Source organism: Lonchura striata, chromosome 6, assembly GCF_046129695.1.
Source record: "Lonchura striata isolate bLonStr1 chromosome 6, bLonStr1.mat, whole genome shotgun sequence".
In the NCBI taxonomy this organism is placed as follows: Eukaryota; Metazoa; Chordata; class Aves; order Passeriformes; family Estrildidae; genus Lonchura; species Lonchura striata.
In genome coordinates, this window is record NC_134608.1 from 38463007 (window position 1) to 38488921 (window position 25915).

Here is a 25915-nt window from a genome sequence, read left to right on the forward strand (position 1 = left end):
ATCTTAGTGTGGCAAAGGTTTTTTTTGTTTCTCCCTTTAAACCCACTGGCATGCACATTAACAAAGGTTTCTTTACCATTTAGGAAGTAGGAACAGCGTTATTTTCTCAGCACAACTCCATCCTGGCTGAATTTATGTCTCTGACCTTTTACCCAAAGGGTCTTTACACTTGACTGAAACATAAGGTAAAAGTAAATGTAACTGAAAGAGCTCATTGTGTGTGTAAGTATAAAGGCTTTTGTGTGCAGGATGTGGCTGCTTGTGCAACCAGTAGCCAAGGAGCACCTTGGGTTGTGCTGTTAGTTCTGACAGCCATGGAGAATGTGGAGCAAGAGCCTGAATGGAGGAAAACCCCATGTCCAGTTCAATCACAGGCTCCAGCCAGTTTCAAATCAGCACTTCTTTGACAGGACCCTCACCACTGGCAACTTCTGGCTAGGTTTCCCCCAGGAGAAATGCACTGCTATCTTTGGGTTTTTTTCTCCAGATGCCTGTGACCAAGAAAACCCCTCCTTGGAGCTGGGACTCCAGTCTGTTCTCTGTGGAGCCATGGAAATAGGGACAAATAAATAAAACATCAGGGCTTCTTAAACGGGCTTATTATAAGTGGTTTTCTTGAGTGTTGGTTGGAGTAATGATCAGAGAGGACAGGGATCCATAATCCTATTTATCTGAAACCATATAATCTTCCTGAAGCTCTTTAATAGTGCCCAGCTCTTTAATTACAGAGCAGCCGCACGTGCGGCTGCAGCCAGGCCTACCTGCAAGCCCTCTGCGGGGAGCGGGGGCAAGGAGACCTCCCTGCCGGCTGCCCTTCGGGCTCCGATCCCGCGGAACGCCCGTCTTTCCCGGCGCTGCTCCCCGAGGGATGCAGAAGGGCCACCAAAGCCGGCCGGCCGGCTGCTGAAAGGAGGGTTTGTTCGGTTCGTCAAACTGCCACGGCTCTGCCGGGGACCAGCAGCGCCCTCGGGTCCCTGCGCAGCGCCGGCAGGAGCACGGGGGCCCCGGGCAGGCACCGGCCTCACCCCGCCCGGCGGTGCGGGGGCTGCCCGGGAGGCGGGGGCCCTGCCTCGAGGGGTGTCTGCGCGGGAAGTCCCGCCCCGGCGGCTCCCGGAGAGCGGCGGGGGCGTGCCGCGGCCGCCCGCCGGCCCCTCGGCAGCGGGGCACTGACAGCCGGCCTGAGCGGCACCGGCGCGGCGCTCCGCTCCGTGCCCGCCCGGCGGTCGCTGCCGCCCCGCCGCCCATGGGCCGCCGCCACCGGGGGGCGGGCGGGAGCGTGCGGCCGCAGTGAGCCCGGCCGGCCGAGCGCGGGGGGCGGCCGAGCCCCGGCGCCGCGGGCACCATGGACAGTATCCTGGAGCCCTTCCCCGCCGAGCGGCTCTTCCCCGCCGCCGGCACCGGCTTCCTCGACTTCGGCGACTTCAGCGAGGCGGACTTTCTCAGCAATGTGGTAAGGGACCGCCGGCAGCACCCCCGCTCCGGCGGGCCGGCCCCGGCAGCGGGGACGGGACGCGGCGGCGGGCTCTCCTCGGTCCCCGCCCTGCCCCGGGGTGCCCCGGAGATGCAGGTAGCCGGGTGCCTGCCGTCGCACACGGCCAGCCCCCCGCTGGACTGGCCCAGCCGCTGTTACCCCGAGGAGACCCCGCCGGGGAATCTCAGGGCTGTTGTACACTATGGTTTTACGAGCCTGATGGCTGGGGAGAAGTGTGCGGTGCCAGGCGGGGAATGTACGACCTGCCGTGTGTGAGCTCGGGCAGCACCGGTGGCACGGCCGGTTGCCGCCGGGAGAGCTTTGGGCTCAGCCCCTCCTCTCTCCTTTGCCTGTAACTTTTCCTCAGAGTGGCATTTGGGAGATGAAGCATCTACCGCTTGGCGCTTTGGCTGGGCTGATTTACTTTGGAGAGAAGGGTGAGGAGGAAGAGTGACTAGGGAGGAAAATGTGTTGCCAGTCTCAGGGAACCAAAGGGGCATTGTTCACCTCTAGGGAAACTGCCCAGTTTCTCCCAGGAGTCAGGCGAGTTCTCAGTCCAGCAACTCTCCCTGTGAACGCGCACAGACTCTTTGCTATAGTGCCCGAGCTCTCCATGGGAGTTTCCATGGGATCCTGCCGCCCCTCTGCCGAGCAGAACCCAGCCCTGAGGCAAAAGTGGGAAGGGCCCCACCCCGGAGGTGGTTTGGAGCGAGGGTATCCAGCGCTGGGCAGCAGAGCACTGCCTGAATGCGAGGCTCCGCCAGCCTCTGAGCAGCTGCAGCCGTGGGACAGTGTGCCTGCCCCGGACAGAGATCCGAGCAATGGCTTGTTACTCTCCTTTCACGGTGCTGGCACCTCCCGTGTTCCCGGTGTAGCACTGTGAGCATCCCTGAGGACTACCCTTGCAGTGGGAGCAGGGAACAGGGAGACGGTGAATCCTCTGATGAATCCACTTCTGCTTTGCTACACAAAAGATATTTGAAGTCTTTTGTGTTGCCTCCTTTGTGAGGGAGACGGTAGAGATGCAGAATTTACATAGATATTAAGTGCACTGCAGCAAGCAGAGCACACGGGGTCTGGGAAAGAGATTATGGAGGCAGCCCTATCCCTCAGAGATCTTGCCAGCTCCTAATTTCCGAGATAGCACTGTGCCTCGAGGACTGATTCCACTGGGCTCTACCAGAGACAACAGAGTCCGCAGTGTTCAGGCACACCTTCCAATGGCACATCACCCCAAGACTGAGCACGTGCCTCACCCGCTCATATCTGAGAGACGTGTTGTTAGGAGTTTTGTGCTTTCCCTAATTCCATACACATCCAGCGTGGATGAAGGTATGCTGATAGGAAGTGCTTTATGTAAAGACCATTTATTCCTTTACCAAAATGAAAATAGTATTGTATTGGCACCAGCCCTTTTACCAGGTGCAACATGGGCTGTGGTCAGAAGTCAGGGAACCCCTAACCAACATAGGGGGTACCTTTTTATAGTTAAACATAACTTCTGCCTGCAAGCAGATCCTGTGAAAAAAGCTTTTGTGTAAGAGTGCCATCTGGTGCCACCTGCCAGGACAGTGTGTTTAAAGTGTGTGGTGGCCGTGGGCAGGCTGGCTCTGTCCTGCCTCATTTAAATGGCTTTTCTGCTTGGAGAGCTGCCTCTGGAAGCAGCTTGCCGTTGTCTTCTCATTTAACTATGTTGCAGTGACTCAGACATCGTTGTGCTCAGATGACAGCAGAAAGGCGCTTTTTTTTAAGGCTTTTTTTTTTCCCCTATGGATTTTTTCCCCAACTGCCAGCGCCACAACTTCTGCTGGAGTTAAGAGTATCAAGCTGAAACCTTCTCGTCCTGCAGAAGATACATATAAGAGATTCTGTAGCCACTTCTCGCCTGCAAAATCTGTTGGTGATACAAGAGCCAGAACATAATACATCACCCTCTTTGTTCTCACTCTGCATGACAATGGGAAGGATGGAAGAAATACACTTGGATTTTCTTACTAAATCCAGCAAATCTCCTGGGATCTTGCAATGTGCGGAGAAGTTCTTTTGACATAGAACTGTGCAAAACATCACCATGCACAATTGCTTTCAAAGTTGCCAGTGTCTTTGCTTCAAAGATGGGCAAACTTTTCCAGATATTGTTCAACAGGCATTTTTCTTAAAACAGGGCAGGAATTTCAGCCATAAAATGTCAGTATGAAATTTTCATGAATATGATTTCCTCTTTTCAGAAAGGAAGTAGAAAGAAAAGATGGATGAACCTTGTTGCAGAGTCTGTGCTCCTTTGGGACAAGAATTGCATGTGTCTACTACTGTCCTTTCCAAAACCTTGGCAATCCTAATGAGTCATCTTGGTCTTTAAAAAATGGTTCTCTGTATTGTTCATCTCAAGCTGTGACAAAGAATTAATTAAGGCACATCTGTAGATGCCTCTTCAGAAAGATCTGTGTGCTTGCAAAAGAAAAAAAAAATTAATGTGTAGGAGCTGCCTTTCAGAGACAGCTTCCCAGGTTGTAGGAATAGGTTGACAGAAACATCATGAAATTCAGCAAGAACAAACCCTGATTCTTGCCCTTGGAGTGGATGGACGGACAGACGGACTGACTCACCAGGGGTCATGGAGCACTAGTGTGCCTCAGTAGCAAAGGCAGCTAGGAGCAGGAGTGACATGGTAGATAGGCACAGGGAAGTGATTATCCCCTTTTTCTTGAGAATCATAAAACTGTATCTCAAATAGTGTCCAGTTTTGGGCTGCCTGATAGCAGAAAGACATGGATAAATCTGAGTGCATCAAGAGGGTTGTCACCAAGGTAACTGGGAGATGGAGAATTTCTCCTGTGAGGAGTAGGTGAGGGAGTTGGACTTCCTTAGCTGGAGAAGAGACAGCTCCAGGAGGACATAGCAGAAGCCTATCTGCACAGCTGAGGAAGTTTCTGAGAAGGTGAAGCCATGTGCATGGCAGGAGGATGAGTGGTCATAAATTGGAACAGGGAAGGTTCAGACTGGGTTTAAGGAACTTATTTATCACTGTAAGGATTTTGGGAGTTCTTTTTTTTAAATCGTATGGAGAGTGGTGTCTACTTAATTGGAGGGGAAGTCTTCAAAGGACACAAAATGCCTCTCTTCACTTAGCTTTTGTGAGCCAGACTTACACAGGATGGCTAACAGCACTGTCAGTCTCCTTTTGCTCTAAAGGCCATATACTGCTCTTGAACTTTGCAAGGCAACTTTGCTCTTTTTTTTTTTTTTTTTTTTTTTTTTTTTTTTTTTTTTTATGTAAAGCTAATCCTTCATGCTGTGCCTGTTTATAAATTTCACCCATTTGTGTCCTGCCCAGTCCAGCATATCTGATCATTTCTGGAAGCAACCATCTATTTGCTCACAGTCTATTACAATTGCACTCAGAGTGCTCTTACTTTCTCATTCGGCTCTTATCAGTGCTGTGAAACTCTTCAAAAGACTTATCTCTTGAGTCAGATTCACCACTGTGCTTCACTGGGTTTGTGACACTTGTGTCAGAAGGAAGCCAGAATAAACCAACCAAACAGGAGTCATGTGTTCCTTTTTAGCCCAGTACCACAGTGGGTTTGTTTCTTCCCTCTGCTTCTGTGTTTTATAGTGTAAAAAAACACCTTCAAAGATGACTTTGGATATTTATGTAAACACAGCTTTATTTTGACTCTATGCTTTTCAAAGCATATACTTTACCTCCTTCAAGAGACATCAAGGCAAGAAAATAGCCTGCATGCTGACTTGGGTCTCCACAGTTAGAAACTGCAGAATGGCTGTTCAGGCTGTCTCAGGAATGCTAACCCAGCTCTTCTGGGGAATGCACACTAACCCACTCTTTCCCTGTGTGATCCTAAATGCCCAGGCAATGTGACAAATGGCATTTTCTGGAGCCTACAAAGGGGCAGCAGAATGGGAGAAGAACTGCCTGTCTCTGTGGGTGTGTTCCTTGAGTGCAAACTGGGTGTTGGACTTACTATGTACTCTTTCCTTTAATATTGTCCTGGCCTGCAGGAGGAGAGTGGCAGGACTGTACATTTTGAGCAGGCTGAGAGTGATGCTGGTGCAACTCATAGGGAAAGCTTCCCCTGAAGATGAAGAGGCAATTCACCATGGATGACTGTCACTCTCACAGGAAGCCTGTACATGCTTTTATTCCTCTTATGCCTACTACAGGGACATAAATAGTACTTAAGTGGTGCTTAGGTGTTGGACTGACCTTTGGTCTGAGTGAGTTTCATGCTCTGTAAACTCCGTCTCGCCGTCTCCGTGCACAGTGAGGATGGAGAGCGCAGGCAGATTTGGTCACCCACTTCTTATCCCTTGCAGTTGCTAGACAGGGGAGCTCTGCTGTAACAGGAGGCTGGGTCTCCAGGACTGATGGTAATCTCTTGTGGGGACACATGCAGCAAGCATTTTGGCCCTCTAGTCCTGTGCCTGGTAAAATTTGGTCAGTAACACATTTATGATTAGTCTGTCAAGTACTGGATATGGAAAGGCTATTTTCTTTAATTTTTTCTTGGAACTCACCGACCAGATTCCTGTATCTGGAGCACAGAGACCTTATGGGGCCATCAGACCTGGCCTGATGGAAATTAATCCAAAGATAATAGTTCCCATATCTTTCTATTTCATTAGTCTCTTTGGATCCATCTCATAATTTCTACACTTCGTGGCCCTGTTGCTCCTTACTATCTCATGGTGGCACTTACACTTGCAGAAGTGCTAGCAGCAGGATGAAACCAGAGCTGAACATGGGTCCATACATCTCTCAGTCTGAGTCTCTGAGCATCAGCACTGTAGAGTCACCAACAGGAAAAATGTTTCCCTTTTGATAAAGAAGAGGGGAAGAAACTTGAACTTCATTTAGAAAACTCTAGGTAAATACATAGATCCAGAGACTGTGGATCATTTATGGGTCCTATCTGCCAGGAAATTGATAAACATTGGGGATACTCTTCCTAAATAAACACATTCATTTGTTGGACAACTGCCTGCATGTGCTGGGAACTCATTGTCCTAAATTATCATCTCAGCCAAAGTGGCGAGCCCATTAACTGTGCTCTTGGGCCAGAATTAGGAGAGAGGCTGCAACTTAGAGCAGGAAGGTGTATGTCCTAAACCAGGTTAAACAGTGGAGACAGAGCAGACAGGGCCATCATCTTGGTGGGGAGAAGCAGGAAGGTCTTTGTTGAAGTGCTTGCAGAGTAAACAAAGGGATGGCTTGGCAGGAGGTGGAGGTACATCTGTGCACACAGTCCACTCCCACCAAGGGATCAGCACCAGCTGGGAGATGCTGGAGTCATGTACTGCTCAGTCCATGTCTGCCAGGATGTCTTCATCCCCCGTGCATAAGGCAGCCATTCAATGCCACCACCACCATTTTCAGAGAGGAACAAACCTGAGGTTTCATTTGTATAGATCAGACTGTGAAAAACCTCTAAGACTGACCCACTATACCTTCTCTTGGTACAAGTGGACAAGCTTGTACTGTATGGTGGCTTCAGAAGCCACCATAGTGTGTGGTGGCTTCTGAATTTAATGAAATGTGTTGTGTTCATTGATGCAAAATATCTTCTGCTGCTCAGGAGCTCATCTGGTACTGCACTGGTCCTATCCTGTGCTGCTCTGGTCTCATCCATGACTGGTGCTGTGCTGATCCCAGTGCTGCACTGTTCTTGCTGAAGCCTGGAATGGAACTGTCTCAGGTAGAGCAGGGATTAGGAAAAAAAGAGCATTTACTGAAACAACCACTCGAAGGGGAATTTAGAACTAGGGATTTCGTAGCCACAGTTGTAGCTGCACTGTTTAAAATATGGCCAGGCTGGCACCTCTGTGACTTACTGCTCTGTTTCCTTGGAGAAAAGTTATTCCTCTGCTTGCTCCCTTTTTTCCCTCAGCATTTCTCCATAGGTTTTAAGGTAGTATTTAATTAGCATTTAAGAATTACTTATTTACTATTTAAAGAATTCTCAGTCTTAAAGGAAGCAAATGAAAATGCTTAACTCCCTGAAGTTTTCTTTGGGACAGCTGCATGGCAGATCTTCTACACATAACCACAGGCAGGATTGTTTTTGATAAGCAATTTGATTCTCAAAGCTCACTTGTTCCAGTGCATTTCAAGGAAGGGATGAGTCAACCCACTAAAGCTTATGCATCCTTGTCCTGTTGTGGACAGTCCACTGTAAGAAACCAGATGGCTCACAAAAGCCAGTTGTGATTCTCCTTGTTGCAGAGTTACAGGAAAACAGGTAGGGCACCAGCAATAAAATAAGCCATTATAGCTCTCCTAAGAAATGCCCAAAACCTGTCTCTTGGCCTAATCTGGCTGAGAGATTTCCCAGGGAAATTCCAGGTCTGTGCAGCAAGGTACAATACAGTCACCTATGCTTCACAGGCAACCTTGTGGTGAGCATTGCTCTTCAGGAGACTTGGCTGGAGGAGCCAAGTGTGTTAGGTCCTCAATTCCAAGCCAGTCTTACTCCTGGCATTACTACATCCTACCAATCCCAGCTTTCTGCCAGGAACTGTATTTTCACATCTGAACTGCTGAGGCTTCATATCTCCACATCGCAGATGAGAAATAAGAACAAGGGTGTAACAAAAGCCATCTTTCTTGGCTGGCTTCCCATGCTGGCACCATCTTTTTTCTGCTGCAGCAGGTGACTTCTGTGTGAGCAACCTCAGTGTAGTTTGGTATCCCCTGACTGAAATCATTGATCCAGTTTTCAGCCTGGCACTAGGACAGAGTGGGTGCTTACCTGGAGCTCAACTCTTACTTGTTCCTGTATCTGGGAGCTCAGCTTGGTTGTAAGTTGTTAGGTGTTTCCTTGGGTTGGTGTCTGCATGTTTTGCAATGTTCCTCAGAGCAGAAATAGCTGAAAGGTTGGAAGAGCCAAGGGCATGGCCAGAGTGGCAAGGGACTGCAAGTAGCATGCTGAAAGGCAGGTTGTGTCTTTCTACGCAGTTGTTCCCCATGTCTGCCATGCAATGTTTACATCTATCTAACTTATTTCCAGCTGCTCAAGAAAACAAATTTTACTTCTGCTTTCCTGTAAGGTTACATCATTCAAAGTTTTCCTTTCCTGTAATTTCCTGAACTGACCCAAACACTCCAGCCTTATCCTCTCAAACACCCCTTTCTGACTTCTTTTCCACATTCTTTTCTTTTTCTTTGTATCTCTCCTTTCACTCTTATTTTCTTAAACCTGTCCAGGGCTATCTGCCTTTGAAATTATGTGGCACTGCTCTGGCCTGGTCTGTATCCAAGTGGTAGATGCTTTACACTTGACACATTGATCAGCCAGAACAAGGTCTCATGAAGGTTAGAAGTGCACATATCCACATACTTTTTCACTCCTTTCTTTCTTGTCCTATTTTATCTTCTCATTTTCTAAGACTGGAGAAATTTCCTATGGAGCACCGTGCAAGGCTATTGTCCCTGAAACTACTACGTAATTTAAACCAGCACTGGAGTAATTAGTACCATCTTTAGAGCTCAAAGGTGATGCCTTGTGTGAGGTCATTTATTACAATCACTGTCCAGGCTATTCCAGAGGAAACTCACCCCTGACTACCTCAGCAAAGTTGCTTTTGGCTTCTTTACACTGTGACTTTGTCTTGATTAGGAAAAATGTTCATTTAGGTCAGTCTGGCTGACCTGATTAGCAAAGCCTGCTCAAAATGCAGTTAGCATTTTTCCTAGAATAGATGCAAAACATAATGCTTTCAACTGAGCAATTTGTGCCAGGAGTTCTTCCCCTGCAACAGGAATGTCAGGGCTCCCTTGGGATAAAGCTGGCAGCTAAGGCTGGAGGAGTACTACAACTTGGGCCTGACACCAGCTGTGTTACACAGGAGGAAACTGCATGCTACATTGGTTGTGGACATTCCTATTGGATTGTCAGCATTCGTCCTGCAGGTGAGCTTTGTTAGATCAATGCCCAAACAACATCCTCCATGCTGGCTCCCCACCAGTGTCGTGGGGTCACTGACTCCTCCTTTCAATAGCATGACACATTCAGGGGGGAGCACTGCAGTTCAAGAATAACCCATCTCTGTTGTTCGGGGTCTACCATGAGAACCTGCTCTGGCTCTGCAATATTTGCAGTCCTTTCACTGCTTGGAGGAGAGCTTTCCCCTCCAGAAAGGGAAAAAAGGTAGAGGGAGACCAGGATGAAGAAGAAGACTCAGCTCCAGAGCCTCAAGAGTTAATTGTTGCATGTCAGAGCAGCTTGATGTTAAATGAGTCTGCTCAATTCATGACAGTTGAAGGAAAGAGCTGGGCAGGTGCTTTTGGCTAAGCTCACTGCTGTCCCGGGGGGAGGGACTGCAAGCCAGGCAGCTCAGAGAGGAGGAAGCCAGCTCTGACATTTGTAAAGATTGTTGATGGAAGGTTTCTTTCAAAGACTTTTCAGTCTCTCAATCTGAAAGCTCTTTGCCCAGGGAGTGCTGGAAATGTGGCTCTTCTTTCCAAGCAAATGTGGCAGACTCTGACAGTTGATGAGGTGCTGTTGAGCCACAAATACTGAATTGCCAATTGAATGATGTTGGGTTTGTTTTTGTTGTGTTTCTCTGTCTTTATGGATAGTGCTGCAGTGAAGTTGTTGGGAATGGGAGAACTGTATTTTAGTCCTGGCTCTGCCAATTTCTTAGTGTGTGATCCTCAGGATGTCAAATGCAATGATGCAGCTTTTGCTCACTATAAAAAAGTGGACATTCTTATTCTTACTGAAAAGGAGCAGTGTCACCAATAGGTGAAGCAGATTAACAAAAAACTAAGACTGGAGTGGGGTTTTGCTAGTAAGTATCTGCCAGGAAAGGTCCATACAAGTTATTACTTTGTTTCCCTAGTTGGACTCTTTTTCAATGGCTTCACAGTTACACATGATATTTGCCACATTTTCAGTTTGGCAATTCTGTTTCTATTCTCTACTGATATCACAGCTATCCTTCATCCCTCTCCTGTTCCTTATCCCTGTGGATTGCACGTGTCTCTATCTGACCTAAGATTCTTCAAGCTAATTCAGAGTAATCTGTCTGTGTCAGTATGAATGACTGTGTTGGTCAGCATCAGGATTTAAACTAAAGTACTTTGGCTCATGCTGTTACTGGCCTGACCATTCTGGGCCTTATTGAAAACCAAACAATTTGTACTTTATAAATCCAGTGAATGGGCTGTACTTATACCTCATCCTCCACTGTACACCAGATCCCCAGGCTCAGGCACAAAACTTCACTTCTCCACTGGTTTGGTGCTGAGAGCACCCTGTTTTATTTTTGCCCCAAACTGCTGCATGGTCAGCGCTGGGCTGAGTTCTCAGGCTCCCAAACTATTTCTCTGCTGGTTTGTAAATGAGAGAGAGGTAACAAGCTCCTTCTCATAAAATACCAGAATGTCATAACTTTATCAGTCCCTAGCAGGATATTCAAGACCCATGTCAGTCCCTCCGGCTGCTCAGCTCATGTTTTTGCACTGTCCCTTTATTTGGAGGTACCTTTTCTTCACAGTAACTCTGTCTGGCCTGTTGTAAAGTTAGGATCACCATCATCCATTGGCAAGAGTGATGCAGAGGTGGCTTTTCCATCCTCTGATCCTTCTCATGTTCTTCAGGTTTTGTCAAATACAGTTGGCAGCAGTCCAGCAGCTGGATTAGCAGTAATTAATGAGCAAATGGCCTGCAGCCTTTTTTCAGACCTGGCAAAGCACATACCTTTCACTTTTTTCGTACTTGGTTTTCAGCTCTTTCTTATCATGCTGGGAGAGAGTGGAGTAGCAGCAGATGCTGCTCTGGTCAATAATGGGGAGTGAACAGAGGCTGCTGTGCTCTTTTCTTTGCTGCTAATTAGTACCAGGGTGTAGGTAGAGGCTGCTATCTAGGACAGCAAAACGGTTTTCTCCCTCCCCTTTTAGCTGTAGCCACAGTGAGCAGTCAGTGGCAGCTGTAAGCAACTGGGGTGAGCTGCAGCAGTGCAGGAGTAATGCTGGTTTCTTAATTTTCCTGCATGCTTCAGGCTCCAGGCAAGCAGCCCTTACAACCTCCTCCTTTGCGCCTGGAGCTGAAGTTCCAGGTGAGGTGAAGGCACACATTTCTGTGCCAAGCCCAGCAGCCACACAGTGTGGTGAGGTCACCCAGCACCTTTGATACCTCTAAGTCTCATATGCCTTGCTGATATTTGATGAAATTGAATTATATAAAGTTGTCAGAGGATTTATTTACTTATTCTGGGAAAGAGTGAAGAATGCCAGAAGAGATGGAAAATAGGGAAAGAAAGAGGGACAAAAAACCAAAGATGAGAGAGGTAGCTATGTAGTTAGCATTCCTGAGCCATCTGGACCTGTTGGCACGGCCCCATCTGGATGGGCTCACGTGTTCATCCACAGCATGATGTAATCTTCATTGTCCAGCATTTGATTTTTCTCCTTGTAATGGATGGCCTCATATCTAGTGCATGTCTGGAGCGGGCATTTTGATTTCCTGTTGCTATTTGTGGACTTTTCCTGGCCGATCCTCAAGCTCAGCTCAGGCGGTTTGCATTCCTCAAGCAGAAGCAGCAATGCCACCCTGCCAGCAGGAGCGGAGGCCAGCTGCAGCCAGCCTGCCAGCCTGGGAGAAGCAGCCCTGCACGTGGAACCAGCTGTGGTTTGCACCGTGCTGCAGCTGGAGAGAGAGTGACACCTCTGCCTGGTGCTTTGACCATGGCACCTGAGCTCTGGAATCGGCTCAGCCTTCAACACAGAGAGGGCTGGCGGGACCACTGTTCCCAGATGCTCACAGGCTCTCCTGCCCTGCTGGATCTTGCAGCAGAACAGGAGGAAGGAGAGTTTTACTTGACTCAAGACCTATTCCTCCCTTTGGTAGATGTGAGTAAAAAGCAACTGATGATCTCAGTCCCTCTTCTTTACAAATACCTGCACCAGGGAACATCAGGGCTCTTGACTACCCTGTGAAGCAGGTGGGCTTCCCAGCACACAGGAAGGAAGGCTGGGAAGGATCTGGTTTGACATTGCAAAGTACCACTCTTGATAGTGGAAGGCCTGTCATCTCCTTCCCTCCATCACTCAGTGAGTGCCATTTGCAGGAGGCAGTGCAGTCTAGTCAGAAGGATTCACTCAGGTTCCCACCATGTTCTGTGGGAGACTGCCATGCCTCACCAGTCATCTGTTATTTTCTCGTAGCCTTCCTAGCACATGAAATGAAGACAATTTATATGTCTGCCTCCATAACAGCACAGTTTGAAGGTCTTTACGTCACAGAAGTCACACAGGAACAAAACAGCCTTCTTCACTACATAAACTCAATGTGTAGAGGGGCAAACAGTCAATCCATAGATCCCCTCCTGCTTTTAGAATCAGAGCAATTGCGACCCTCCTGCACGGCTGGGAAAGTCTGAGATGCTCAGAGGATGAAGATGGGATTTCTCTACCATGTACCACTGCTGCAAGCAAACCTCAAACCCAGCAATATGAGGGCCTGCTTCAGATTATGCCATTCTCCACTCTGACTCAAGATGTGGGTAGCTGTGTGATGATACATTAGGCAACAGTTTGACCTGAGCATCCAGTACTCACTCCCTTACAATGCCTCATCCTGCCCACAAGCCTCCCTTAGCTTTGTTTCCTCCAGGGGCTTGGGAATGGGAAAATTGAGTGCAATGACCTCCAGGGAATGAAATTATTCTTGGTGGAGAATTTCTAATGCCTGGTTTAGAAGTCATCCTGTTTGCATGTGAAGAGAGCAGGGCTTTGCTTTCAGAAAAACCCAGGGACAGCCTGTCCACCAGGGATGGACTCCCTGGAACCACAGAGCTGAGCTTTTCCACCCAGCTCAGCTCTGTTGAGTGAGAGAGTAGCTCTGGAAAATGATTGCTTCTTTTTAAACCAATTGGCAAAACTCTTGCATCTCTCCTGGGAACAGGCCAGGGATTCTGAGTCACTGCTTGAGTGGGTTGTGGCCAAGGTAGTCGTACCCAAGATATTAAGTGAGAGACGAGAGATCCACCCAGGAATGCCAGCAGAAAGAGAAATAGTCATGACCATAATGAATAATAATATAATGATTAAAAGATTCAGAAATGCACTGCCCACTCCAAAAATAAAGTTTGAGGACAACTCAAATGTTGTAAAAAAAAAGAGAGGAAAGAGTCGAGAAAGGCCGCCAAAGCCTGCATGTCAGCTGCAATGCAAGGAGTCCCGTCCAGCTGGCCTGGGTTCAAAGAGCTCCTATTGTCCAACAGCATTTCCAAGACACCATTCAAAACTTTCAGAAAATAAACCCAAGATGCAGGGTGAGATTTATCACACAATAAAGGCAAGCCAGATGTGTGCACCCTTTCAGAGAGAGACAGGAGGAAAATGAAGGAGGAGTGAAGTGGGGGGGCATGAAGCAGCAGAGGCATGAGGGAAGAAGGTGGCATGAAAGGCCTGATGCTGTGAGGATCCAGGCAGGAGCAGGGGACTGGAGCTGTGCTGAGACACATATTGGGCACTTGTAAAAGGTTTCTGTTTATCGAGAACACTATACTTGAGAAAATTCACCTAGCATCAAGGTTAAGGAACAAAGGGGGAAGATCTCGCTGATGCTTTTTTTGCTTTTGTTGCACATAAAACCATGATGGACACTGAAAGGTTGCTTCTTGTCCTGAATTATCTATCTGCAAAATAAAGACCCTGTCTGAAAGAATGTCCAGAAGCCAAACCAGTGTAGACTTTGTCTTGATTTTCTCAGGCTCACAGTCTTCGTTATTGCTGTGCAGCACTGGCCACTATGTCAGGGATGTAACTTCTTCTGCCACAGTAATCATTCACTTCCACCTGTGATTTAATTATGTTACAATATATTTAACATAGTCAAATAATAATAAAGGCAATTAATTACACAGAAAGATAATTTTAATCTTTGACTATGCTGCTAACATGGAGTTACATGACTACAACCTACCATCACTAGATAACTCCTCAAGTTCTCCCTGCCTGCAGAACAACCTGGCAAGGTGGCCATGCCATACCACACCACCCACCACAGATGAAAAAGTGACTTGGATTTATTTGTTCTCAGGAAAATCTATGGTAGTAAGGACTTGTTCATCTAAGAGCAAAAATCCTGAGAAAACATTTAGGAGGCTTAAGCTAGAGAGTTCTTCTTTGCTGTGACTCATTTGTTGGTAACTGTATTTCTCTTTACAACAGTTGTTTTTTGTGTTGTGTTTTGGTGGTGCTTTTTTTTTTTTTTTTTTTTTAAAGGTCTGGATGTGTCTGGAGCCTTTAAACTGAGCTCAGTTGCAGATGACAAATCTGAAGCAGAATGCACTTAGCTCTGTAAGGAGCCATACTTGATTACCAGAGTGGTTCCTCAAACCCATGAGGCTATCCATCATCTCCCTTGTCCAGAGATGTCCAGAAAATGGATTCCCAAATCCACCAGCTTCTTCAGAGACCATTCCAATGCTGGGATGCAGATGTCTGCTTGATCTCAGACTCAGGAGCTTTCACAGCAGGAGTTCAGGGCATAATAGGTTTCCTGGCTTTAAAGGAACATGGGATCTTTTCTTCTCAGAAGCTTCTAACATTATTTGATACATGATACCATGTATCGCCACACTTCAACTTCTTTTCACCAGCTGGCTGCTGGGCCTTGTTGTGGAGAAGTCTGGCTTGAAGAGATAGCTGGAGAGACAATTGTTGATAAGGGGTTTTTATAGGCTTCCTTTTCTCCTTCAGCTGTGATTTTCATCCCATGGTTGAAGTGACTGCCTGATCTCCGACCAATCAGAGATCTTATATCCAGCTTTGGATATAAGGATCCATCTATCTTTGGAAATGCAGGGCTTTTACCCCTGGTTCACCAGCATCACATCTTCATTCTACCCCAGGATGGAGTTAATTCAGGTTACCCCAGCAGTGACAAATGGCCAGAGAGGCCTTACTGCTCTTTGTGACCTAAGAAGGATTTCCCCATTCTCCAGAGACTCTGATTTTTGCAGCTCCACTGCTGAGGTGAAAATGGTACCCTCGGCATTTGAGCTGAAGTTTAATTTCCTATCTTCTGCTTAGGGCACAGATTTTCCACTGAGATATTGGCAGAAGGTCAGAAATCTGCATTCCAAGTTGAATTGCTTTGAAAACTGTCCTGCTGCAGGACCCAAGTCTGCTGCTTGCAAAACCCAGCTTTTGCCCAGCCTGGCCACTGAAGAGAGTCCCAGCTCATGCTCTCTCAAGATTTTATGTGAAAATCCTTCACATCCTTGAGTCACAAATCAGCTGGCCCAGATTTAGTTGCTCTGTTAAGTGCCCTTTACAAAGGCCCAAGGAATGAAAGCCACCAGTAATGTTTGGTATTAGCTGGATGCCTCAGCTTTTGGACTCAAACACAGTAGAGCTCTTCCTCTTTCAAGGCCTGCTTTTCTTTATGGGTCTCCAGGGACCTGCCAGGGGACAAAATGTGAATTATCTCTGATTTTGCTCTCTGAGCTAAAGAGAAACAGTTTCAATGAGACAAATGAAGATGATTGTAAAGGCAATTCAGACATTTCTTCCTTCTCTGGTTATCTCCCAGAGCATATTTCCTCTATCTCCCAGTGTGTCTTTCTTGATGATTTCTTGCAAGACGCAGAAAAAAACGCCCATAATGGCCATAATGGCATGGAGCTGACAAGCTGTGTAAGAGCAGAGATCTGCCAACTCTGGCAGCTTCAACTCTTTACTGGCCAGGGCCAGAAGCTTCTAAAAAAAGAAGAAATGGTGGAGTGGCATTTATTCCAATTTATTTTGGTTATTGAATAAACATTCCCATTGTACTCATTGGTGAATGGCTTGAGCAGCAGCACCTCTCTAATTTATTTTAATTGTATTGAACGTTCATGCTGCATTTAATGTCTTTTGGTGATAGCGTGATGTGGTTTCACATCGGCATGGCAGAATAGTTCACAGAGTAACACAGCATAAACCAGTATTTTCTTTCACTTGCCCTGCCTGCTGTCACACTGTGCATCCCTCACTATTAAGCAGAATTTTTCTCTAAACTGCCCAGGCAGATATGTCACACACAATTAAATCCATGTAAATTTTACAGGGTAGATTTACCTCTAGTTTGCAGGGCTGGGTTAGGGATGCATCCCTTGGGTGTGCAGACATGGCTATGGACACCCAGTTGTGTTCTGGCTGCTGTGCCTCTGTGGGGATTGAGGAAGAGTGGATAGGCTCTGCAAGGGCACATCTGGGTGGAGGTGGATCAGGCTAACACAACAGACAGGGCCTTCCTAAAAATGATGGATTATATTTTCACACATAAGGACACAAAGTTCACATGAGGTCCCACCCCCAGATGCTACAGCAGCTGAAAGCCCCATCGTGGTGTGGAGTTAGAGTGTCACTGGGAGCCTGATGCAAACACAGCTGAGGCTGCCATGTTCACACAAAGAGGCAAAGCACCAATTCAGCCAAGACTGCAGAGATCTGGGGACAGAAATGACAATACAGCTTCTCTCTCTAAGGACTACTGCTCCTGTGAAGTTTCTGCCTGGAGACTGACCTTGGCTTGGGAAGGAGTGAGGAAAAGGAAGAGACCCCTGCCATCTTGCCCAGGGATACCTGCATTCCCATGGAGAACAGCGCCTAGGCATCTCTGTTTGAACACAACCCAGCTGCCACTACAATGACTTAGAAATAAGGGTGGCTTTGTTTTGTAGCAAGCAAGTTTTGTCTTCAGTTCTCCAAGCTCAGAAAAAGCCTAGCAGACAAGCTTTTTATTTACTTTTGACACACTCCTAGAAATTTGCCCCAAATCTTCTGCCAAATGAGAGCAGCTGATCCAAATGTTTCATCCTGAGAGAGTTGTGTCCAGTTCTGCATATGGTTTAAGTCCTGCTGTAATTTTTTTTTTTTTTTTTTATCAGAGTCAGCTGCAAGGCTGTTGTAAGCCAAAGGAAATTTGGGACATTCATTGCATATGTAGCATACACACAGCAAAAGCATGCTGAAAAGCAGAGGCATTCCTTTTTATCCTCCAGGGTGCCACTGCTGGGAGGAGAGGTGCTCCATCTCTGCAGGTTCAGCTAGTCATATGCCATAGAAAACCATGTACTGTAGCTGCTTTCCACCCCAGGCCAGCAGAGCCTGCCCAAAGGAGAGGCTGCTATTTCCCGTCTCCTCCCTAGGACATGCATCTCGGCTCTGAACCTGGCACCCAAAGGTGGTGGGAGAGCACGCCAGTGGCCACACGGCTGTGGCCACGCTGCAATGCCACTTGTCTTGTGAATCACCTCAGCTGGGTTCTGTGCTGTTCCACAGTCGTTCCCCTTGCAGGGCATTTCCAATGTCTCCCACATCACCACTGCCCGTGGTGCTGCGTGCCAGCTGCTAATCCCATTTGTGCTGAACACACTGGTGCCAGGTGTGCAGATTCCAGTGTCCATGACTTTAGCAGCACTCAGAATCCTCCGCTGGGACCACTGGGAAACCCAGTCACATGCTAGCAGATTTCAACTTTCCACATACCTTTTACTCCCTTCTTTTCATTCTTTCAGGGGCAGAAGCATTTAAGTTAGACTTAAGTCGCCCTCTTCCCCTGCGCCTGGCGCCTCCCAAGATTCTCCCCAGTGAAGCGCAGGCTTGCGAACTCTGAGCGGGATATTACACGGCTGCAACCTCGGCCACGAAACTTCCACGCGGTCTGCGTTGCGCACATGCTTTTTAACAACATCACCCGCTCCGTCAGCTTCGTCCCACCTGCCGGGGCTATGGGGCAGGAGGGGGTGAAACCACGAAGCCTTCCTGGCTGCCAGGCAGCCGCGTGTGCCGGAGGAGCGGCGGGCCGCGGCCGGGCGCTCGCCATGCCGGGCCCGGGCGCAGCGGGGCCGGCGCGCGCCGCTCCGTCCTAACCCTGCACTCCTCCCGCGCGCCGCGCCGCTGGCAGCCGCCTCCCATTGGCCGCCTCCCGGCGGCGCCGGCCAATGGGCGGCCGCGGCTGCGGGCCGCTGGAAGCGCGCCGCGCGGCCGTTAAGCCGCCGCCGGGCCCGCGCGCGGCCGCCCTCAGGGGCTGCGCTCCGCGGCCGCGCCCGCCCCGCCGCGGCTGCTGCGCCCGGGCTGGGCGCCGCGCCCGCCGCCGCCCTCCCCCGGCTGTGCCTTGAGCCGCCGACGGGCCCTCCGAGGTCCTGTGGCGCCTAGCGCTGGAAATTGTAAATCCAGGCCCTTGGCACGGATGCGCGGTGGAAAGAGGTTTCCGCAGCGAGTTGTGCCTGAGCCTTGCAGGGACAGGAGCAGGCTCTGGGGAGAGCTTATCACTCTCTGCAAGTACCTGAAAGGAGGCTGTAACCAGGTGCCTCTTCTCCCAGGCAACTAGAGACGGGATGAGAGGATGTAGTCTTAAACTGCAGGTTTATGTTGAACATTAGCAAGAATTTATTCAGAAAAAGGGTGATTAGACATTGGAATGGACTGCCCAAAGAAGTAGTGGAGTCACCGTCCCTGCAGGTGTTTAAGGAAAGACTGGCTGTGGCATTTGGTGCCATGTTCCAGTTCACATGGTGTTCAGTCATAGCTTCGACTCAATGATCTCAGAGGTCTTTTCCCACCTAAGTGGCTCTGTGATTCTACAATTCTAGATACAGCAGCAAATTCTGGGTCTAGTTCCAGATCTAGTTCCAGGTTTGGTCAAACCCTGCCACCCTGGGGTGTCTGGAGTGCTTGGCCCACCATACATGCCAAGGTTGTGATGCTGAAAGTAGTCACAGGTGACCTGGGCATTGATGCAGTGCCTGGGAAAGATGGGGTGCTGCTGCTCAGGATGCTGCCCTGCTGCTGGAGGAGAATGACAGTGGCATTCACAGGGAGTTTGGCCCTTGGTGCTTTGGCCATGCCACATAGAGAAGTAGCAACACCAAGGAGGTAGCAGGTCAGTGCAAGCTGTTCAGGCACACCAGGAGCCTAGGTGGACCAGGCATGCAGCAGCAGGGACCTGTGATGTGTGAGGTACAAGAGCAATATGGGTTCAGGATAGAGGAGCAGCAGAGGGGTGGCAGCCAAAGAGTTGTTGGATTATTACTTGTGCCCCTTGGGGTGCACATGCACTGACTGGTTGTGTGGAGAAGTGTGCATAGCATCTGTCTATCCTGCCCAAATCATATTAACACTGTTGAGAACTTCACTTTCATAAGGTCTAAAATTCTCTGCCTTTTAAAGAGAGCAGAAGGACTGTCTGGAGTGTATGGGCTCTTCTTTCCTGGAATGTAAAGAAAACCTCGGCTGTGCAGCTGGAGTGCAGGGGGCTTCATTCCTTAGTGAAAGCAGAGAAGGGAAATGCAGATGTCACAGCTGGGACAGGAGATTTATCTTGGCAAGCAAAGAGGAAAAATTTTTCAAAAAGAAAAGAGAAAACTCAGAAGAATCCCCTCCCCATCTTCACTGCTTGCCAGCATGAGCAGAACCTCCAACCTGCAAAAGCCTTTCGTCTCCTGGGCCTGGGCTGCCGCCCAGCTGGATTTAGCCCCTTGCTGCTTTCTCTTTGGAGCGAGACCGTTGTGGTGGGATGAGAGAGGCTGTGAGAACCAGGCTGGTCCTGAAGGAAGACTGTGTCCAAACAACTCAGCTGGAGGTGGAAAGAGGAAAGTCACAGTCGAAGAATGGAAGCATGAAAAGAAAAGGAGGGACAGATGCAGCCAGGATGAGTCCAGAGAAGTGGATCCAGGGGGAGCAAGTCATCACCTCCTCAGCCATGCATGGTGCCATTGGGCTACAAGAGTGCTACCTTAAGGCATCCCATGTGCAACTGGGCAGGGGAGAAGGTTTTGTGCCTCGGTCTCTCCTTGGGGCCTCCAGAGTTCTAACACCAGCTCTAGGTGGGGGTATATGTAGAGCTTGCATTTGGATATCTGGATGCCTTGCATTAGCTCCCAAGATAACTGTTGTACAACAGGAAAGGGTGTTTGAATGAGAAGTGCACGCACGCACATACAGTGTGCTATTTAGACAACCCTAAGCATGAGGTCAGGATGAAAACATGTGGTAGAAATATGTTTGGAAGAGTCAGTGCCTATGTCGATCACCAGGAGTGGGAGGGAGCAGAAGCCAGGAGCTGACAGATTCTCACTCTCTCCCCATGGCTGAGGTGGCCTCAGCCTGAGCAGATTCTACTGTGGCACCAGGTTAAGGCTCTCTGTAGGGCCTAGAGATGCAATGGTTGTTGCCTCCCCATACCTGTACACACTGGCTCATCCTCTTTGGGCGCTGCCTCCCTGTCCTCCTAGAGTTTGAGGGGGACAGGCAGCCAGAAATCAGGCTTGGATCAGGAAATCCAGCACATCCTCGCCATTGCGTTTCTGTCCCTTGGCTGCCCCCTCCCTGACCGCTCACTGGTAATACAGCTTTGGAAACACATCTCGTGCTATTTCTTGGCTTTGGAGCTTAGTCAGAAGAAGAAGGAAGGAGAGTGTGAAAGGGAGGGGAAGATAACAGGAGCGAATAATGCAAAATGAGACTGTGCTGTGAGCTTTGTAACCCATCTGGAAACTGTTTCCCTCAGTACACTGCACACCCACTCCCTCTAGGCCAGGATGGTAAGGGTCAAGTTTCCCAGTTGACTGGTCCCCCTTGCTAAAGCCAGAGCCATCTGTGTGAAAGCTACTTGAAATATCTTAAAGGAGAATCTCAACACAGTTGCTGAGCCCTTCATTGTCACAATTAGAAACTCTTGGCCAATCCTCTGAGGAGCAGGAGCTGGCTGATGTCAGCCTGGTTGGAAGGCACTCTCAAGGAGTTTTGATCTTGAAGAAGCTGTGAGAGGAGGAGGTTGCTGTGCTTGTGAATCTCTGTCTATCCCACCTTCATTCACACTCAAGTTCCATGGACTCTTTCTTGGACTTTCCCTGGTCTGCTGAGACCTTTGTTGCCATTGTGTTGGCAAAAGTCTCCCCAAAGCCCAGCCTAGTCATGTCATTTCATGGCAGCACATGAACACTTTTAGCTGTGCTGGCCCCAGCCTGGGTGGGAACAAAGGGCTAGTGACCACCCAGCACCTTCCATTCCAGCAAGGATAAAGCTACTATCCATTTGGTCAGATGATAAACCTGCTTCTCTTCATTGCTCAGAAACTTGGAGCACTGATCCTGCCATGTGCTGCTGTGATTCCTGAGTCCCATATCCTAGTTCTCTGAACCCTCTCTCACACATGCGAAGGAGGAGTACGGCTGAAGTTTTCTCTGAGTTTTGCCAGATAAGTGCAACTCACAAAATTAGGCTGGATGGGACAAAATTTGCATATTCTGGGTTAACAGGCTCAATCTAAACTAATTAGTAGTGGTTTTGATGGCATCTAGCCAAAATAAACTCTGGGTTGCTCCTCACTGTGTCCATCACAGTTGGATCTTGACAAGAGGACACTCTTTCTTCTTACCATGTGGTTGCATGCAGATCTGTCTTATACAAATTAGAAGTCTAAATTAACAATACCTTTTGACTTCAGGAGAGAACAGTGAACTCAAAAGCCCCAGTAGTTTCCTTGGGATGTGTTGACAGCTTCCTGCTGGTCCCATAGTTTCCATTACGGGTATAGCCATCTACAAACGCATGTTATTATTTTTGTTTGCTTTACTCTTCCTTCTGCTGCTTTCCTCTGCCTCTTGCCACCTTCTTTGAGTAAAACAACAATCTCCTGTTTTGTGTCAGCTCTAGGTGCTCTCCCTCCTTGAGGATGTTGGATCCTTGGTGCCCTTTTTAATAATAACTATAGCTATGGCCAATCTCATGGGCTAGCTCCCTTCTCTCCATCGTCTGTGTTTGGAGATGTTGGACTGGTATATGTGTGAGTGGTGAGAGCTGAAACAGGCTGCTTTGGTGAGAAGGCTTTGCCAGTATTCAGGAGGGTAAGGGGTAGATGCCACAACATCCTTGCACTCATTACTCATCTCTCACCCCTCAGCAGCTGCTAGGGTGATTTTTTTTTAGTTACAGAATAAAGCCAGAGACACATCTCCACCTCTTCCCTCTAGGTAGGTTTGTCTAACAATAGAGAGATTGTTGACTGACCAAGGGATCGTTGTTCTAAATGTGGGTGGGATGCCGCTAAAAGACAATCTGTGTAACTACTGCACAAATGCATTTCCTTGACTCTTCAATCCCACCTCTGCCTTTGTTAATGCACAGTTGTGAAAGAAATTGGAAGCACGTGGCAGTATCACAGACAGCTCTCCCCACACCTATCCATCCAGGTCTGCTTCCCTTCCACGGCTACACAGTGGTTCTAGTTTTTATGCTCACAACATGAATATGATTTGAGCCCAGCTCTGCTGTGTCGTGGTGCATTAGCAGCTGACACTCTGAATCCCTCCACTTTTCTGTGGTTCTTGCCCTTACCATAAGGCTATCGTGTTCACATCCTGTGTTTGCTTGTGTTGTTTAGAGAACATAAGACAAAGAACAGCTGTTACATGAGCAGGCACTCTCTGGGGTTAATGCTCAGGACTCCAAACTCTTTATCCTTCTGTGCTAGAAGGACAAAACCTGGGTTTCCAGTGCTTTTTAGATAACTATCTAACCCAGTTCCATCTGCTGACTCAGCTCCCTCTGAAGTTACACTCCCCACAGATGGTAGGTGTTTTCTGTTACTTGATTCAAGTGCAAAAATGCTCCTAGGCAACTTGGAAATGGCTGGGTGGATTTTACCAAACTACCCCGCCAACTGTGCTTCTGCTATGGGAACAAATAGAGAAAACTTTAGCCCAGACATCACAGGGAGGGCCTCAACACTAGGATTTAGTATGAGTGTGCCTTCTCCACCCTACTTGCACATGCAGTGTCTCCAGGGAAGCCTTGGATGGTCATGTGCTGGGCTGTCACTCCAGGCAGTTGGAGGACAAGTGGGAAGAAAGTGAATGGAGAGAAATCTTGTGTCAGGCAGAATGCAGGTGTCAGGGACTCCACCCCCACTTCCAGCATGCTCTGTAAGCATCTAAGGTTTTAAATGGAGCAGATGAAGAACGATGTTGGAGGGTGAAAGGCACTGACATGTTGGAGATTGCTGCCACTTACCATCTCCCTCCTCAACTTGGTGGGAAGTGTGGGTCTGTTCATCTAGAGACTACTTCACTCCCCAGCCTCACCCCAAAGCTCTGACAGCCAGTGCAATGTTGACAGAGTGCTACTGTGCTCAGGTAAAACAAATATACCTTCCAGTAGGAGCAGGAACCTGCAGGCTCCAGCATCCGGGGTCCTCTGGCCAACTCCTGCCTCAGTCCTAGCACTGGGGAAAGAAAGAACTGCACACACTCCATGCTTTTCTAGAAGGCAGGCTCTCTCCTGAGCTGGGCTCTCACCCTGGAATTCGTTGGCATTCATGTCTCGACTCTAGGACCTACATGGTCTCTCCCACTCTCATTCATACCCTGTTGCTCTTGGTATTTCAGTATACTGCTTTCAATGCCTTTCTGCCCACCAAGATGCTATTCCAGGCAGGGGTGGGGGTCTGACTCTGCTGAGCTCTCTCTAGTTCATTTAAGTTATACAGTTCTGTCTGTGTAATATAGTCACTTGAATCTATCTGTCTTTTCTTTCCTCTCCCTGAGCCAGAAGCCTCAATCTGCCAAGAAATGGGATAATTTTTCAGCTGGTGTTTGGCAGCCATCATTTTTCTCCCTGCCTGACCAATGCTTTGTTGTAGCAAATGAAAAAGTTAGTGATTTGACTTCTGAATAGGAGGATATGCCTCAAAGGAAGAAGGTTCCCTGTAGCATCAGGAGCTCAGCTCTGCAGCAGCACTGGCCAGATTTACTGACTGTTACTGGAATGATTAGTGGAATGATTGTTTGTTGTTAACAGCCCATCTGTAGTGTTTAAACTTCACCGGGGAGCTGAATTTCACAGGCATTATCTGGCTGAAGTACAGCCTCATATGGTCCACAGAGGGGCTGTTAAATCCCAGAGGAAATTAAATACAACAGGGGGCCTTCCTGTTATGTTGATCCAACTGATCTTTTTTCTCTGATAGAAATCAGCAGCTGGGTTGATGTTCTCTGGGGCATCAATGTGCCTACTGCTGCTGGCAGAGAACATGAAAAAGTGTAACAGTCTGTCACTAAGGACAGTGCTGAAGACCATGACTTTATGCCACACTTACATTTTATCATCACAGGAATCTCTTTCCTTGTTGTTTTGTTGTCACAGTGAAATGATGTTTGGAAGACATGGATAGATACTCACAAAGGGAGGGGGAAATAAGATAATGTAGAAAAGTTTCATGTGTGTTTGTGGCATAGATATACATGCAGTGATGTGGAGCACCACATCCCTTTCTATCTTAATTTGAGGTGTTTTTGTCAGACTTACACAGGTGAGGAATAGGAACTGGTTTTTACCATGCAAAAAGGTCTGATGCTGAGGTTTGACTCTCAGTGCAGAGGAAGGTTCTCAGATCCCTTTTGGGGTTGACACTAATGCTCTTTCTCCTTTTGTCTTTCTTCAGCACTTCTCAGAGAACCTGGATCACTTCTCTGACAACATGGAGGATTTCTCCAATGACCTCTTCAGCAGTTTCTTCGATGACCCAGTACTGGCTGAGAAGAACCCTCTGCTGGACATGGACCTGGATCCACCCACTCCAGGCATCCAGGCAGAGCACAGCTATTCCCTCAGTGGAGACTCTGCTCCCCAGAGCCCCCTTGTGCCTGTCAAGACTGAAGATAATGCTAACGGTGAGCATGAAATATGCACACTGCCCAGCTTTGGGCGCATCTGTTAGCAGAGGCTCTGGCTGGCTTTCATATATAAGGACAAACTGGCTATTCCTTGGACTTGCACATGGCTAATCCGGGGAAGAATTTGGTTTGCTGTTGTCAAATACAGTCCACATTTTTCCCTTCCATTTGTGCAGTGATAGTCACATTACTCCTTTGCTGGGCTTACTTTTATTTACGAGGATCATAATTGGCTGTGGCTTAGTGTGCTGCCAGCTTCTGTCAAGCAATAGGCAATGTCTTTTTAGGACCCTGCAAACTTGGGTGTGGATGCCCTAGATCCAGCTCTGTTTTGGCATCAGGCAGCAGGGTTTTGGCTTGCACATAGGAAGCATGAGTCTCTGGCTGCAACCAGTGCTGGTACATGTAGAAAGCTAAGTGACTTCTTTACCAGCAGATCTTTTAGCAGGAGACAGTGAGGAACAGTCATTTCAAAACTTATTTTTAAAACAATTCATTTCAGCATAATTTATGATGGCTGGGTATTTTTAGAGCTGTCCTTGCAGAGAGTCCTGTAATTTGTGGGATTGTGTGGGTGTCCCAACAGCTGATGGACACCAGGCTGCCTGAAAAAGCAGTGGCACAGGCTCAGTATACACAGAAGACAGATATTCCTTTGAGCAACAGTGAGACCTGGGACAGAGGCTTCCTCTCATGACTAGGAATTATCCCAGCTTTCTGGTACAAACACCAAGGCAGAAGGAGAGAAGGGTGGCC

General features: G+C 48.2%; 1 protein-coding gene across 5 annotated transcripts in view; it reads left to right on the forward strand.

The window, feature by feature from the left end:
• Positions 1-1278: 1278 nt before the first annotated feature.
• The window catches only part of CREB3L1 (cAMP responsive element binding protein 3 like 1), a 44932-nt gene continuing 20295 nt past the window's right edge, over positions 1279-25915 (forward strand). For 3 of the 5 annotated variants that reach the window (XM_021533401.3, XM_021533404.3, XM_021533402.3), the window contains exons 1-2: positions 1279-1450; positions 24928-25156. In XM_021533401.3, coding sequence (XP_021389076.1) covers positions 1343-1450; positions 24928-25156 — 337 coding nt within the window. In that variant the 5' untranslated portion in view covers positions 1279-1342. The remainder of the gene's footprint in view (positions 1451-24927; positions 25157-25915) is intronic. The other 2 variants (XM_021533405.3, XM_021533406.3) reach the window with 1 other exon arrangement.